This window comes from Crotalus tigris, unplaced genomic scaffold (genome assembly GCF_016545835.1).
Source record: "Crotalus tigris isolate CLP2741 ecotype Arizona unplaced genomic scaffold, ASM1654583v1 scf7180000020941.558017, whole genome shotgun sequence".
NCBI classification, from domain to species: Eukaryota; Metazoa; Chordata; class Lepidosauria; order Squamata; family Viperidae; genus Crotalus; species Crotalus tigris.
Window position 1 is genome coordinate 480,001 of NW_024098270.1, and position 16,819 is coordinate 496,819.

The 16,819-nt window shown below is 46.6% G+C and overlaps 1 protein-coding gene across 1 annotated transcript in view; it reads right to left on the minus strand.

The window, feature by feature from the left end:
• FBXO41 (F-box protein 41) overlaps positions 1-16,819 on the minus strand; it is a 52,518-nt gene that overhangs the window by 1,898 nt on the left and 33,801 nt on the right. The window contains exons 7-12 of the mRNA XM_039368850.1: positions 15,262-15,377; positions 13,983-14,135; positions 5,681-5,776; positions 4,676-4,794; positions 3,727-3,885; positions 369-484 (exon numbers count right to left, since the gene is read on the minus strand). Of these exons, the coding sequence (XP_039224784.1) occupies positions 369-484; positions 3,727-3,885; positions 4,676-4,794; positions 5,681-5,776; positions 13,983-14,135; positions 15,262-15,377 (759 nt within the window). The remainder of the gene's footprint in view (positions 1-368; positions 485-3,726; positions 3,886-4,675; positions 4,795-5,680; positions 5,777-13,982; positions 14,136-15,261; positions 15,378-16,819) is intronic.

Sequence of the window (16,819 nt, forward strand, 5' to 3'; positions counted from 1 at the left end):
CCCCCACAGGCCCCCTTGACGCGGACGATGTAGAGCTGGCCACGCCCACCCAGTAGGCCACACCCACTCCATCCACACCCACACAGTAGGCCGCACCCACCCTGGCCACACACACACGCCCCCCCCCCCAGGGCAACCGCAATGCTGATGCCTCCTTTGGAATGCAGCAGCAGCTGGAAATACAACATCTGTCTTCAGTCTCTGCACTCGGGTGTTTCTCTTCTCAGCCTCCTCTGGCCTCTTTTCCACACAGCTCCATCCATTTGCACTACCCAAGTTTCTAGTCCCTGCCACTCAAGGGCTGCAGGCCTGTTAAGCATGCACCCGCCATTCCCATCAATAATCCACCACTGGAGGAATCCGTTTACCTGGAGTTTGTTGATCATTTCATCAAACATTTTCTTGGCCTCTGAACTATTTGGTTCCTTAAAGTAATCGGCAATCCCAACTTGGACCACAATGGATTTCAGGTTCCGGCAAACACCTCGAAGGAGAGAGAATGTGGTTTGATATTGGGGACACCAAGGGCAAAAAAGTCAAGATGGCATAGTTGGTGCCCCATTGTACGACCTTTTTGCCACCATTGTTAAAGGAGCTTAAATGTTGTTAAATGAATCGTGAGGTTGTTAAGTGAATCTGGCTTCCCCTGATGCCTTTGCTTGTCAGAAGCTGGCTGGGAAGGTTACAGATGATGATCACGTGATCCCAGGACAGCGAAACCATCATAAATATCGGCCAGTTGTCAAGCACACAAATTTTGGTTATGAGACCATGGGGATGCTTCAATGGTCGTAAGTCTGAAAACTGGTCACAAATCTTTTTTTCAGTGCTGTTGTAACTTCGAATGGCCACTAAATGAATGATTATAAGTCGAGGACTACCTATATGTCTATGTCTATCTATATTATCTATCCTATCTTATCTCTCATCTCTCTCTCTCTCTCTCTCTCTATTTATCATATCTATCTTCTATCTATCTATCTATCTATCTATCTATCTATCTATCTATCTATCTATCTATCTATCTACGTATCTATGTCTGTCTGTCTATCTATCTATCTATCTATCTATCTATGTCTGTCTGTCTGTCTATCTGTCTATCTTCTATCTATCTATCTATCTATCTATCTATCTACGTATCTATGTCTGTCTGTCTATCTATCTATCTATCTATCTATCTATCTATCTATCTATCTATCTATCTATCTCTTCTCTCTCTCATCTATCTATCTCTTCTCTCTCTCATCTGTCTATCTCTCTATTTATATCTATCTATCTATCTATCTATCTATCTATCTATCTATCTCGTATCTATCTACCTACCTATCTCGTATTTATCATATCTATCTTATCTATCTATCTTATCTATCTATCTATCTATCTATCTATCTATCTATCTATCTATCTATCTATCTATCTATCTATCTATCTATCTATCTTCTCTCTCTCATCTCTCTCTCTCTATCTCTTCTCTCTCTCATCTGTCTGTCTGTCTATTTATCATCTCTATCTCTTCTATCTTTCTTCTATCTCTCTTCTCTCATCTATGTATCTATGTATCTATGTATCTGTGTATGTATGTATGTATGTATGTATCTATCTATCTATCTATCTATCTATCTATCTATCTATCTATCTATCTATCTATCTATCTATCTATCTATCTTTCTATCTATCTACAGTATCTATCTCACAGTGAGCCGCTTAAGGACCACAGGCAAAAGGTTGTAAAATTGGGCACGACTCACTTAATGACTGCATTGCTTAAGAACAGAACTTTCAATGCCAATTGTGGTCATAAGCTGACGACAACCATTCATTCTTTGTGCTGACAAGAGCTGCTATTTCTGGTTCTGGCTGCTTTATTCTCAGCAGGTCAGTTTCTCCGAGGTCTCTCAAAATGGAAAATAAAGGATGTTCTTTTACTTAATTAATGGGGCTGCCGGTTTTTAATTACTACATTAATCAACAGTGTGTATCAATCCATAGACAGAAGATTTCATAGCAGATTTTATCAGCGTCTTTGGACTGAACGGCAGATTCCTTTGGTTTTAAGGAGGATGGGCTGCTAGGCATTTTTACACGAGTAATTTAATTTAATTAGCTTTGTTATGGCTATCAACAATTAAAAAAACAAACCCACATAAACCGCCAGCCCAGATAAAAACACCAAGAACAATAAAAGGCAGCACAGCAGAACATAAAATAAAAGGCTGAAAGCACTTGTGTAAATATTTCTTGACTTACAACAGTTCATTTAGTGGCCGTTCAAAGTTGCAAGGGCACTGAAAAAAGTGACTTACAACTGTTTTTTCACACTTACAGCTGTTGCAGCATCCCCAGGATCAAAATTCAGGCGCTTGGCAACTGGCTCCTCTTTACGACGGTCACAGCGTCTCGGGGTCACGTAATTCCCTTTTGTGACCTTCTGACAAGCATAGTCAATGGGGGGGGGGAAGCCAGATTCACTTAACAGCCACTTAACAACTGTGGCAAGAAAGGTCGTAAAACGGGGAAAAAAGCCTCACTTAGCATCTTCTTGCTGAGCAAGAGAACTTTTGGACTCCGTTGCGGGTGTAAGTCAAGAATGACCTCTAGTCCTTGTCATATGACTGTAACGGAGCCTGCTTCTTACAGACGTATGTTGTGACGGTCATAAAATGAGTCAGTCACATGACCACCCGTTGTGGGTTTTTTTTTTTTTGCACCAGTCATTAAGCAAATGCAGGGGTCATCAATGGGAACCGGTCCCTCGCTACAGATGTCATTTGTGCCCCAAAATGGAAGCAAGTGCTGCTTTTCTGCAAAAACACAGTCCCACAACTGTGGGATGCTGCAAACAACTGTTAATGCGGCCCTGTTGCCAAGCCTCACATGAGAATGGTGTGTGTGTGTGTGTGTGTGTGTGTGTGTGTGTGCGTGTGTGTGTGTGAGTGTGTGTAATGGAGGGCTGACCATCCTCATTTTGGATCTGGCTGGTAAATCCAGTTTTTCAGATACAGTAGGTTGTAATTGTGAAGGGTCACTAAACGGCCGGTCGTAAATCAGGGACTGCCTGTATCTGGGCTTCCCTCTCCAGGTGACCTCTAGACGTCAGTGAAAGGACACACTAACCCAGAGTCCAACCTTGACCCCTTGAAGACCTGCAGACTTCAACAGCGTGGCTGGCTGGGGAATTCTGGGAGTTGAAGTCCGCAGGTCTTCAAGCGGCCCACGTTGGACATGCCTGGGCTGGCTGTTTGCCGCCACCTAGTGGCTTGGCCCAGATTTACATACTCGGCTTTTTGCAGCCATTAGGCCAGTGGTTCTCAACCTTTTTAATGCCGCGACCCCCAACCAGTCGTAAGTCGAGGACTACTCAACCAGTCGTAAGTCGAGGACGACTCAGCGGGTGCAGCACCGTTTGCAGAAGGGGACTTTTGGCGGGCTCAGCAGGGCAGAGACAGCCTGGACGATTCCTATTGGCTTTTGAAAGCCAATAGAATTAGACTCTATTCAAGAGAGTCTATTCTATTGGCTTTCGAAAGCCAATAGAATAAAAGGGAGTAGCACAGCTAAGGAAAAGGGGGGAAAAAATGGCGGACTGTGTTGTTTGGCGACCCCCGTGAAATGGTCCTTCGACCCCAAATGGGGTCCCGACCCACAGGTGGAGAACCACTGCATCAGGCAGAAATGAAAGACGACCCCCTCCTTCCAGCCCCCCCACCTTCCTGAGCGCCCACTCACTGTTGAAGTGCAGTAAGGCTTTGGGGGTCACCGGGGTGGACGTGAGGACCAGCATCTCCAGGCCTTTCAAGCCTTCCCGACACACTTCGGCCGCCACCTCCTGGTTGACCTCCGTCACGTGGTCCAGCTCCAGCACCTGAAGACGCATGCAGTTCCGGGCTGATAGGAGAGAAAAACCATCCGAGAGTCAGGCCGGCCACAGTCCTTGCACACCGGGGGGGGGGGTCAAGAGGCCACGGTCCTTGCACACCAGGGGGGTCAAGAGGCCACGGTCCTCCTTGCACACCAGGGGGTCAAGAGGCCACGGTCCTTGCACACCAGGGGGGGTTCAAGAGGCCATGGTCCTTGCACACCAGGGGGTCAAGAGGCCACAGTTCTTGCACACTACAACGGTCAAGAGGCCACGGTTCTTGCACACCAGGGCGGTCAACAGGCCACGGTCCTTGCACACCAGGAGGGCCAAGAGGCCATGGTCCTTGCACACCAGGGGGGTCAACAGGCCACTGTCCTTGCACACCAGGGCGGTCAACAGGCCACAGTTCTTGCACACCACGATGGTCAAGAGGCCACTGCCCTTGCACACCAGGGGGGTCAAGAGGCCACAGTCCTTGCACACCAGGGGGGGTCAAGAGGCCACAGTCCTTGCACACCAGGAGGGTCAAGAGGCCACGGTCCTTATACACCAGGTTGGTCAACAGGCCACACTTCTTGCAAACCAGGGTAGTCACGATGCTATATTTAAGATGGGTGGACTTCGACTCCCAGAATTCCCCAGCCAGCATTGCTGGCTGGGGAATTCTGGGAGTTGAAGTCCACAAGTCTTAAAATGGCCGAGTTTGGACATCCCTGCCTTAAACCACGTTCAGTCTGAAGACGTGGGAAAAGCACCTTCCGTATCTCTTTTCCTTCCTTCTTCCTGGGCCCGAAAAAGTCCCAAACCTGGACTCACCTAAGGAAGCCAGTCCCTGCAGGCCGCAGCCGGCTCCTCCGACACCCAGCGCTCTCAAGTGTGGCCAGCAACGCCCAATCATCTGCAGGCAGCGGTTGCTAAACCTGGTGGGTTGCTGGCTGGAAAACATGTTTGAAAGGAGAGAGACAAGAAGCTAATCGTGAACATCACGTCATGGAGATACACATTAGGACAGGGGTAGGCAACTTGGCTCTTTTATGACTCATGGACTTCAACTCCCAGAATTCCTGAGCCAGCCATGCTGAGGGGAAAGGGGGAGGTTTCCAAGCTGAGCCATGCTGGCTCAGGAATTCTGGGAGTTGAAGTCCATGAGTCAGAAAGTGGCCTAGGCCTAGACCAGGGTTAGGCAAGCTTGGCTCTTTTATGACTAGTGGACTTCAACTCCCAGAATTCCCCAGCCAGCCATGCTGAGGGGGAAAGGGAGAGGTTTCCAAGCTGAGCCATGCTGGCTCAGGAATTCTGGGAGTTGAAGTCCACCAGTCATAAAGCGGCCTAGGCCTAGACCAGGGTTAGGCAAGCTTGGCTCTTTTATGACTCGTGGACTTCAACTCCCAGAATTCCTGAGCCAGCCATGCTAAGGGGAAAGGGAGAGGTTTCCAAGCTGAGCCATGCTGGCTGAGGAATTCTGGGAGTTGAAGTCCACCAGTCATAAAGTGGCCTAGGCCTAGACCAGGGGTAGGCAACCTTGGCCCTTTTATGACTCGTGGACTTCAACTCCCAGAATTCCTGAGCCAGCATGGCTCAGTTTAGAAACCTCTCTCTTTCCCCTCAGCGTGGCTGGCTCAGGAATTCTGGGAGTTGAAGTCCATCAGTCATAAAAGAGCCAAGGTTCCCCACCCCTGCATTAGGAAGAGAACCTGGTCAACAGAGCTGGTTGGAGCATCTTCATAGCTTGAGCGCCAGAGAGCAGGGAGTGGTGTGGGAGGGGGTGTCAAAAAAGAGAAAGCAGATGGGAATGTCTGGGTTAGGGGGTGGTCCTCTTACCACGGATGAAGGGGTGCCACCTGAAGAGAGATGATATCTCTGCAACCTGCTCCCAAGGCCCAGATGACTTCGTGGCCCACAGGATCGGTGGCGCTCCTGGACCGGGAAAATAGAAGAAAGCAAAAGATTAATTCTTCTGGAAAACTGGCACGGATTAGGGAAAGAGAACCACAGATGGGTCTGGTAGAGGAGCTGCGTGTGGGAACAAGTGCTCCTATCTGTCTATTTTTTTTTCTAAAAAAGATATATCACAAAATGAGAGCAGAGCTGGAGAGAATTGATCTGCAACTTAATTTTGTGGGTCAGCCGTTGCCGGATCTGTGTATTCTCAGAGATAGGCTACGCTTGTTTCTTAGTAAGCCGGACTTACAAGGAGTTGGGAGACAGGGTGGAAACTCCTTAACTGCACAAAATATGGACAGACTTCACCACAGTTTCAACCGAGAAACGATGAGCGTCCTGGACTAAGCTAAATCCCCCAAAACGCTAGAGAATTCCTGGATGCCTGACACTCAGACGACTCAGCCATCAACAGGCATGTAGAGATAAACAATGTTTGCACACCGTTCAAAAGAGAACAGGAAAAAGCTAAAAGGGAAACAAAAAGATGACACCACTGTCTTGACAGCAGTCAACACCCAGACTAGATCAACAACCTAGCCATTAACAACCCCCCAATAAAGGAGCTTCCAACCCAGACCAACAACCCAGCAGTAAACAACAGCCTAACTGAAGTATCACCAAGAATTCTCCCACCAATATTGACAACAGGCAAGCCACTGGATTATAAACAGAGAGCACGCCCCAGTCTTTCTAGCACTGATGATGTTACCTAGTTGGGTAATGAAACATCTGCAAGGAAACAACCGAGCTCAGAAAGTATCCTGAACCTCACAGTCCTCCTCTTCCTCCTCCTCCTCCTCTTCGCAAACCTTACTCCTTTCTAGCATTGATATGTTACTTAGTAGAGTAATGAAACATCTGCAACAAAACTACCAAGCTCAGAGAGCACAAAGGACCCCACAGTCTTCTTCTTCTTCTTCTTCTTCTTCTTCTTCTTCTTCTTCTTCTTCTTCTTCTTCTTCTTCTTCTTCTTCTTCTTCTTCTTCTTCTTCTTCTTCTTCGTCTTCTTCTTCTTCTTCTTCTTCTTCTTCTTCTTCTTCTTCTTCTTCTTCTTCTTCTTCTTCTTCTTCTTCTTCCTCCTCCTCCTCCTCTTCCTCTTCTTGTTCTTCTTGTTGTTGTTGTTCTTCTTCTTCATCATCTTCTTCTTCTTCCTCCTCCTCCTCCTCCTCTTTGCAAACCTTTCTAGCATTGATAATGTTACTTAGTAGGGTAATGAAACATCTGCAACAAAACTACCAACTCAGCACAAAGGACCCCATAGTCTTCTTCTTCTTCCTCTTCCTCTTCCTCTTCTTCTTCCTCTTCCTCCTCCTCTTCTTCTTCTTCTTCTCTTCCTCCTCCTCCTCCTCCTTCTTCTTCTTCTTCCTCCTCCTTCTTCTTCTTCCTCCTCTTCCTCTTCCTCCTCCTCCTCTTCCTCCTTCTTCTTCTTCTTGTTCTTCCTCCTCTTCCTCCTCCTCCTTCTTCTTCTTGTTCTTCCTCCTCTTCCTCTTCCTCTTCCTCTTCCTCCTCTTCCTCCTTCTTCTTCTTCTTGTTCTTCCTCCTCTTCCTCCTCCTCCTTCTTCTTCTTGTTCTTCCTCCTCTTCCTCTTCCTCTTCCTCTTCCTCCTCCTCTTCTTCTTCTTCTTCTTGTTCTTCTTCTTCTTCTTCTTCCTCCTCCTCCTCCTCTTTGCAAACCTTTCTAGCATTGATAATGTTACTTAGTAGGGTAATGAAACATCTGCAACAAAACTACCAAGCTCAGAGAGCACAAAGGACCCCACAGTCCTCCTCCTCCTCCTCCTCCTCCTCCTCCTCCTCCACACTGCAAAACCCCCTCCCTTCTAGCACTGATGATGATACCTAGCTGGGTAATGCAACATCTGCAAGAAAATAACCGAGCTCAGAGAGCACCCAGGACCCCATTTCCACTTGACCACCATCCCATGATGGTGCTCTCCATGATAGATTTGGGGGTACCCAAATCAGTACTCCCCCCCCATCCAATAGGAAGTGCCTTGCATATTCCTGCATGATGAAAGAGGCCACATAGATGACAACAAGCCTAAATGAAAACTGAATTAAAACTTTCTCAAAGGGGGGATTTTAGTGGAAAGAGGTTATGAGATTGGGAGGCCTCGTGCATCTTCGCTCCCTTTCTCTCCCTAACACGGTAAGCATTATAAATCCCCCCACACCCCCATGAGCCTGAGAGGTGGCAAATCAACCAATTAATAAAAATAACCTTTATAAAACTAGCTTGGCCTTTCGCATGACCCAGTTCCACGCTAGAGAAGAGCCTAAAAATAAACAAGCATGAATTATCTGGAAAAATTCCTCTGCCTCTCTCGGAGCTGCCTGCCAAGGCTCCGGGATTGTTTGGTGTGGCCTTAATTAAAGGGATGAGTCATTCTGGCAGATTAGAAGGCTGCCAAACTGTGCAGGTAACACCAGACTGTCCAGAGTGAAAAAAGAAGGAGGAAAGGGAGGGAGGGGGATTTGCACCTGGAAGGACCACTGATCTAATGCAAGGCCTTGCTCCAAGCCAGACCGTTGGCTGAGGAATTCTGGGAGTTGAAGTCCACTCCTCTTAAAGTCTATATCAGGGGGTCTTCAAACTTGGCCCTTTTATGGCTTGCGGACTTCAACTCCCAGAATTCCTCAGCCAGCCTCCATTTTGTTTGTTAGATTTAAGACACGAGTCTTCAAACATGGCCACTCCCCTTAAAGTTTATATCAGGGGTCTTCAAACGTGGCCCTTTGATGGCTTGTGGACTTCAAATCCCAGAATTCCTCAGCCAGGCACGCTGGCTAAGGAATTCTGGGAGTTGAAGTCCACTCCCCTTAAAGTCTGTATCAGGGGTCTTCAAACTTGGCGTCTTTATGGCTTGTGAACTTCAACTCCCAGAATTCCTCAGCCAGCCTCCATTTTGTTTGTTAGATTTAAGACACGAGTCTTCAAACATGGCCCTTTGATGGTTTGTGGACTTCAACTCCCAGAATTCCTCAGCCAGTGTGCCTGGCTGAGGAATTCTGGGAGTTGAAGTCCACTCCTCTTAAAGTCTATATCAGGGGTCTTTAAACGTGGCCCTTTGATGGCTTGTGGACTTCAACTCCCAGAATTCTTCAGCCAGCCTCCATTTTGTTTGTTAGATTTAAGACACAAGTCTTCAAACTTGGCCCTTTGATGGCTTGTGGACTTCAACTCCCAGAATTCCTCAGCCGGGCATGCGACCAGGAGAGGGCTAGAGTGTCTCTAGAGCAGGTTGCCCACGTGATGCCTTCTTAGATACCAACCATGAATTAATCTCCAGGCTGGCTGAGTAAGGATGGCAGGAACCGAGATGCCAACCCAGCAGATGTCTCGTGTGTGTGTGTGTGTGTGTGTGTGTGTGTGTGTGTGTGTGTGTGTGTTTTGTCTGTTTGCTTTTGCACAATCTGCTCTGGAAAATTCTGCAGTGGAGAAATTGTTCCAGCCTCTCCTCCCTTCTGCCAGCCCTGTGTCCCCGGCACCCTCTATTCTTAGAAGCAGTGTCATGTCTGAATGCCACCTCGAGCCCTTGACAAGCGCCTTGTTGTCTCTGCCGCGAATTTCCTTCGGCAGAAACACAGCGGCACAGCAAATGACTCAGAGGCGTTGCAAGCAGGCAACGAAGCAATTAAAATAATCTCCCACGCCTGCATCACGAAAAGCATGTCCTGAATCGGATCGAACCTCAATATTGGGTTGCGACTACAGTACAGATAGTCCTCGATTTACGACCGTAATTCAGCGCGAAGTTGACACTGCGACCGGCGTAAATATGTCCCTTGCCATGTGTCTGAATTTTGATGGTGTGATTGTGGAGACAGTCGTAGGTGTGAGGATTGCTCATAAAAATAGGCAGAAACTTCAGCAGCACTGTTATGGCTGCCATCTTAATTTTTTTTCACTGTGTCCTATAGGTTCCTGCCAAATAATAATAATAATAATAATAATAATAATAATAATAATAATAATAATAAACAACATAGAAAATGATAAAATTAAACTGCTCTGGGACTTCAGAATTCAAACAGACAAGCACCTGCAACATAACACCCCAGACTTAACAATTGTCGATAAGAAAGACAAAAAAGTCTGGATAGTGGACGTGGCAGTGCCTGGAGATAGCAGAATAGAAGAGAAAGAACTGGAGAAGATCACAAAATACAAAGACATACAAATAGAAATAGAAAGACTGTGGCAAAAGCAAGCAAGGGTAGTACCAATAGTAATAGGCTCCTTGGGTGCAATCCCAAAACAACTGGAGCACCAATTGAACACCATTGGCATTGACAAATTCGCCATTAGTCAATTGCAAAAGGCGGCCTTATTAGGAACTGCTTCCATCCTGCGACGATATCTGTAATACCATCAAACATCCACATTTGCCTATCCCAGGTCCTGGGTAAGGACTCGATAGGTAGACAAAATGCCAAATCCAGTCTGAACATCTGGCTGACTGTGCGATGATCAATCATCAATAATAATAGTAGTAGTAGTAGTAGTAGTAGTAGTAGTAGTAGTAGTAGTAGTAGTATATCAAGAGAGTGAAGAAGATCTTAAAGTCTAAACTCAGTGGAGGAAATACCATGAAGGCAATCAACACCTGGGCAATTCCAGTCATTAGATACACAGCTGGAATAGTGGACTGGACTCAAGCAGAACTAAAAGCAATGGATAGGAAGACTAGAAAAATAATGACAATGAATCACACCCTTCATCCACGCAGTGACATTGACAGGCTTTATCTACCAAGGCAAATAGGTAGGCGTGGAATGCTGCAAGTACATCAGATGGTTGAAGAAGAAAAAAAAAAAGGCTTTGGAAGAATATCTGAAGGACAGTGATGAAGATGCACTGAAATTAGTATATCAGGAAGGCTTACTGACTACTAGAGAGACCAAACTGGCCTATTTCCCTACCCATATAAAATCTAATAAAATATATTTAAAAAAAAAAAAAGAAAGACCAAATGAAGAACAGAATAGAGGCATGGGAAGGCAAAGCACTACATGGCCAGCACATTAAAAATATATATATAGCTGGGAAAACAGATAATAACAAGACCTGGCAATGGCTGAGCCCTTTTCTTTTTCCAAAAATGCAAAACTGTCCAGGATTGGGGGGGTTGTGGTCCAGAGCAGACTCTAAAATGCTGATTTATTTATTTTTTTTGCAAAATTCAGCCATCAGCCCCATAAAGGACTCCCCAAAACAGACAAATCTCAAAAATATGAAAAAATACAGGCCGGTCCTTGACTTATAACAGTTCCTTTAGTGTCGTTACAACAGCAATGAAGAAGAAAAAAAAGACTTAGGACCATTTTTCACGCTTACGACCGTCGCAGCATCTCCAAGGTCACGTGATCCAAATCCAGATGTTTGACAACTGATTCATATTGGTGACGGTTGCAGTGTCCCGGGGTCATGTGATCCCTTTTTGCAACCTTCTGAACAGCTGCGGTGGGGAAGGCAGGCTTACTCAACCCCCGTGTTACTCATTTAACCGCTGTGGCAATAAGGGCTGTAAAGTGGGGGCAAAAGTCCCTTCACAAATGTCTTGCTTAGCAGCAGAAATTTTGGTCTCTTTCGGGTCATAAGCCGAGGACTTTACCTGCAGACATCACACTGGAGGGCAACGTTTTCAAGAAGAGATTGGATAATTGCCATTTGTCTGAAATGGCATAGGGTTTCCTGCCTGAGTAGGGGGTTGGACTAGATGACCTCCACGCTCCCTTCCCACTCTGTTATTCTTCCTTCCTCCCTCCCTCCCTCCCTCCCTCCCATCCATCCTAATTCCAGGCCTTCCTTCCTTCCTTCCTTCCTTCCTTCCTTCCTTCCTTCCTTCCTCCCTCCCTCCCTCCCTCCCTCCCTTCCATCCATCCTAATTCCAGGCCTTCCTTCCTTCCTTCCTTCCTTCCTTCCTCCCTCCCTCCCTTCTCCAACACTGGAAGTTTTTAAGAAGAGACCGGACAGCCATTTGTCTGAAATGGCATAGGGTTTCCTGCCTGAGCAGGGGGTTGGACTAGATGACCTCCAGGCTCCCTTCCCACTCTGTTATCCTTTGATTCTATATTTTGAGAGCTGCTCCCCCTCCCTTTCCCCCCCACCCCTTCCTAAACCGTCTGAGGGATTGAATCCAGCTGGGCTAATTACAAGATGTCTCCCTCCAAAGCTGACAGCACAACAGCCTCGTCGCAACCCACGGGAGCGCTCGGCTCCTTGGCAATGCCAACCGTGCCAGGAACGAAGATCTGCTATGGGAGCCCTGGGGTGTGTGTGTGTGCCGCCACCCCAATCTTTTGTTCTCTTGCTGCTTCTCCAGCCCCGACGGAGAGAGGAAAGGCTGTGATTATTTCACACAGCCTGTCTCTTCTCCGCACGGTGCCAAGGAAGTGTCTGGGTGGCATGGCTGCCAACTCCGCCATTGTTCTCCCTGGGAGTATTGCTTCAAATCTGCGGCACTGGAAGCAGAACTGGCGGGGTGGGTGCTCCTCCTGTCCCCAAAGGGGAGGATGTAATACAGGTAGTCCTCGCCTTACGACTGCCATGGAGCCCGACCTTTCTGTCGCTAAGCCAGGCAGCGGTTAAGGGAGCTTTGCCCCCATTTTACGATCTCCCTTGCCCCGTTCGTTAAGTGAATCACTGCAGCGTTAAGCTGTGAACATGATCGTTAAGCGAATCTGGCTTTTCCCCTCGACTTTGCTCGTCAAAAGGGGATCACCTGACCTCGGGACACGGCAACCGTCATAAGTAGGAGTCGGTTGCCAAGCGTCCGAATTTGGATCGCGTGACCCTGGGGGGGGGGATGCTCTAATGCAGGGCTTTTCAATCTTTTCACCCATTGTAATACTTTTAGGATAGGGCAACATCCGAGGACCACCAGTCGCCTAGCAAGGGGTCAAAAACCTGATGACCCAAAAAAAAAAAAAAAAGTGATACAGGTAGTCCTCAACTTACAACAGTTCAGTTAGTGACTGTTTGAAGTTACAATGGCACTGAAAAAAGGGCCCCCCAAGCCACAGCCGAGCAAGACACCTGCCTGCCCGCCCGGCCGCGCTCTTCCTCCTGTCCGAGGTTTCCATTGTTGTGAGCATTTCTGTTGAGGATTGGCAGCGAGGGTGGGGTGGGAGATTTTTGGTTTTTATTCCCCCCGTCTGCTGGGTGGTTGCAGCAGGTTTTGGTCCCTTCACATGACCCTGGGACACTGTGACCGTCGTAAATATGAATCAGTGGCCAAGCATCTGAATGTAAATCACAAGACTCTGGAGAGGCTGCAACATTCCAGCTGATTGGCGCTTCTTCTGGGCGCAGCGGAAGCACCAGGATCAGCGCTGAGCTCCAGCTGGAGCCTGGCACTGATCCTGGCGCTTCCGCTGAGCCCTGACAGTCCCAAAGAAGTGCTGATCCTGGCGCTTCCGCTGAGCCCTGACAGCCCTGCAGCTCCAGCCGTTTCTCGCTCAGGCTTGTGCGGTGCTGCCACCGGTTCAGCTCATTCCCCTCCCCCACTACCCCTTTTCTAGGATGGTCGCGTACCACCTGCCAGGTGCCAATGTACCACAGGTGGTACCTGTACCACTAGTTGGAAAGCCCTGCTCTAGTGGTCGTAAGTGTGAAAAAGGCTCATAAGTCATGTCTTTTTTCCCCAGGGCTGTTGTAACTGCGAAGGGTCACCGAACGGATGGTTTAGTCGTTAAGCGAATCCCTGCGGTTGTTTAGTTAGTAGCACGGTTGTTAAGTGAATCTGCCTTTCCCGTTGACTTTGCTTGTCGTGAAAGATGATCATATGACCGTAGGACACGGCAACCGTCATAAATGCAGGCCAGTGGCCAGGCGTCCGAATTTTCATTGACCAGGGGGATGCTGCAACCGTTGTAAGCACGGACAACGGTCATAAATCCCTTTTTCCAGCGCCGTTGGAACGGTCACTAAAGGAATAGTTGTACATTGAGGACTACTTGTAGCTTGGGGGAACGTAAGGATTCTAGGCTTATTACTCCCTTGACTCCACCCCTGGTTCTGCCTTTCCTCCTACGGCATCTCCATTTTGCTAAGAAGACATTTTTGAGTACGATTTGGCCAATCTTGAGCTGAGGTTGGCCCGCCAAACGTGGTCAGTTGTTCTCCTTGGAATGAGAAACTCTGGTTTGGTTGGACGCCCCCAACAGCACCCGCTTACCGGTAGGTGACAGCTTGGAGAGCTCGGCAGTAGCAGCTGGCCAGCCAGAGGGAGCGGTCCGTCAAAATGTTGGGGCAGTGGGAAACCCGTAGGATCAAGAGGTTACTCCCGGAAGCTTTGAGTAAGGACTCCAGTCCTGCTTCGAGGCAGCCCCTAGCAAGACAAATCCCCCCCCAAAAGGAAGAGAAAATCGTAAATTCTTTACATTGCTTGTCGCTCTGCTAGTTTTCTGTAAAAGATGGCTCGGCGGAGATGCTTATGGCCATAGTGGGCCGTTCTGCAAATTTAAACTCTTCAGCGAAACAAGGATTAAATCAACATGAAACTACGTTGATCGGCTGCAGGACAATAGGTGGATCTCCTTCCTTCCTTCCTTCCTTCCTTCCTTCCTTCCTTCCTTCCTTCCTTCCTTCCTTCCTTCCTTCCTTCCTTTCCTTCCTCCCATCCATCCATCCATCCATCCATCCATCTATGAACTCCAGACCTTCCTTCCTTTCATCTATCCATCCATCCAAACTTCATCCATTCATCCTAAATTCCAGGTCTTTCTTTCTTTCTTTCTTTCTTTCTTTCTTTCTTTCTTTCTTTCTTTCTTTCTTTCTTTCTTTCTTTCTCTTTCTTTCTTTCTTCCTTCCTTCCTTTCCTTCCTTCCTTCTTTCCTCCATCCATCCATCCACCTATCAATGCATCCTAAACTCCAGACCTTCCTTCCTTTCATCTATCCATCCATCCAAATTTCCAGGCCATCCATCCATCCTCAATTCCAGGTCTTTTTTCCTTCCTTCCTTCCTGCCTTCCTTCCTTCCTTCCTTCCTTCCTTCCTCCTTTCTTCCTCCTTCCTTCCTTTCTTCCTTCCTTTCTCTATCCATCCATCCTAAATTCCAGGTCTCCCTCCCTCCCTCCCTTCCTTGTATCCATCCATCCCTCTATCTCTTTCTCCTGCCTTCCTGTGTTATAGAATCCTAGGGCTGGAAGCGACCTTGCAGATCTTCTCTGCTGAAACAGGAGACCATCTATCATTTCAGACAAATGGCCGTCCACTCTCTTCTTAAAAGCCTCCAGTATTGGAGCACCCACAACTTCTGGTGGCAAGCTGTCCCACTGGTTAATTGTCCTCCCTGTCAGGAAATTTCTCCTGAGTTCTCGGTTGCTTCTCCCCTTGATCAGTTTCCATCCGTGGATTCTTGTCCTGCCTTCAGGGGCTTTGGGGAATAGGCTGACACCCCCCCTTTCTTTGGGGCAGCCCCCCCAGACATGGGAAGGCTACTCTCTTCCTCACCGTGTGCTTTTCATGTAATCCTCCTTCGTCTCTTTCTTCCCTCTTTGCCTGGGCTTGAGATTTTGGAGGGTGAGCGAGTGGGTCTGGGTGCACCATTGTGACAGCATGACCAGGAACTGAGCAACAAAACAAAACAAAACAGAGAAAATTGTCAGGGAATTACACAACTGGTGTCCCAACAGAGCCAGGGACACCGACACGACCTTGTAGTTTTATTTCCACAAAAATATATTTTACATTTGCAGGTAATCCTCGACGTATGACCAGAACTGAGCCCCAAATTTCTGTGGCTAAGCGAGACATTTGTTCGACGAGCTTTGCCCCATTTTACGGACTTTTCCAGCCAGGGGTGTGAAGTGAATCGCTGCAGTTATTAAGTTTGTAACGACGGTTGTGAAGTGAAATTGGCTTCCCCATTGACTGTGCTTGTCAAAAGGTCAACAGAAGGGGATCACGTGTCCCCAGGACGTTGCGACCGTCATAAATATGGGTCAGTTGCCCAATGTCTGAATTTTGATCACATGATCCCGGGGAGGCTGCAACGGTCGTAAGTGTGAAAACCGGTCATAAGTCACTTTTTTCAGGGCTGTTGTAAGTTCAAAGGGTCACTAAATGAACTGGTGTAAGTCGAGGACTATCTGTATATTTTACAGCAAGCAAGATAGTCCGGCCCATCGCTACATCCTGAGGTAAATTGTCAGGTAAATCGCAGAACAGCTTATAGAGCACACAGAATTTTATTTTATTTTTTTTAATTTTTTTTTTAATTTTAGACCAACAAAACAAAACACAACAAACATTACACACATACACACGTAATATATCCTTTTTTGTTAACAGCAGTTTGTAACCGTACTCTTCTCTTCTTTACATTTCCCCCCTCTTTCTTCTTTGAAATATTTGTCCTTATTGCCCCGTTGTTTCTTATTTACATTTTCCTTCTTTCATATTCTACTACTTACTAGGAATCCAACATTATTCACTGTAGTAACACTCATATTTTTTATAAGACTCGACCGGAATTCCATCTAAGCATGGTGATCATACAAATATTCTCATATTATTTAGTGCATATACTGTTTTTACTCTAATACTATTTCCAACATTAAAATTCACCCCTTTTCATCTAAGTATATTTATTTAATTTTATTTTTCTTTGACATATATAATAATTCCTCCTTTCTTGTTTTATGCTAATATTGTGTATAATGTTTCTAAATTTTACTTTCTCTAGTAATTTTCTATAATCCTATTTTATGTAAACTTCCTAAAGATACATCACATCGACATCCAATTTCCTTGGATTGTTAAACGTCTAAACTCTTTTTCTTGATATAATTAATCCATTAATATTTATAGAAAAGAGCTTAATTACGTCTCCCATTTTTAACTTGATCTATTTTTTTGTTTTTATTTTGTTTTATACTTCTTGTCTCTATAAGTCTTCCTTTTGCTTCTCTTTCTTGTAACTTTTGTATTTCTCGCTCTTGATCAACTTCCTCTAATAGATCTTCATCAGCTCACTGCAAATTACTAAGGCAAGATCACAGCTGCCAAG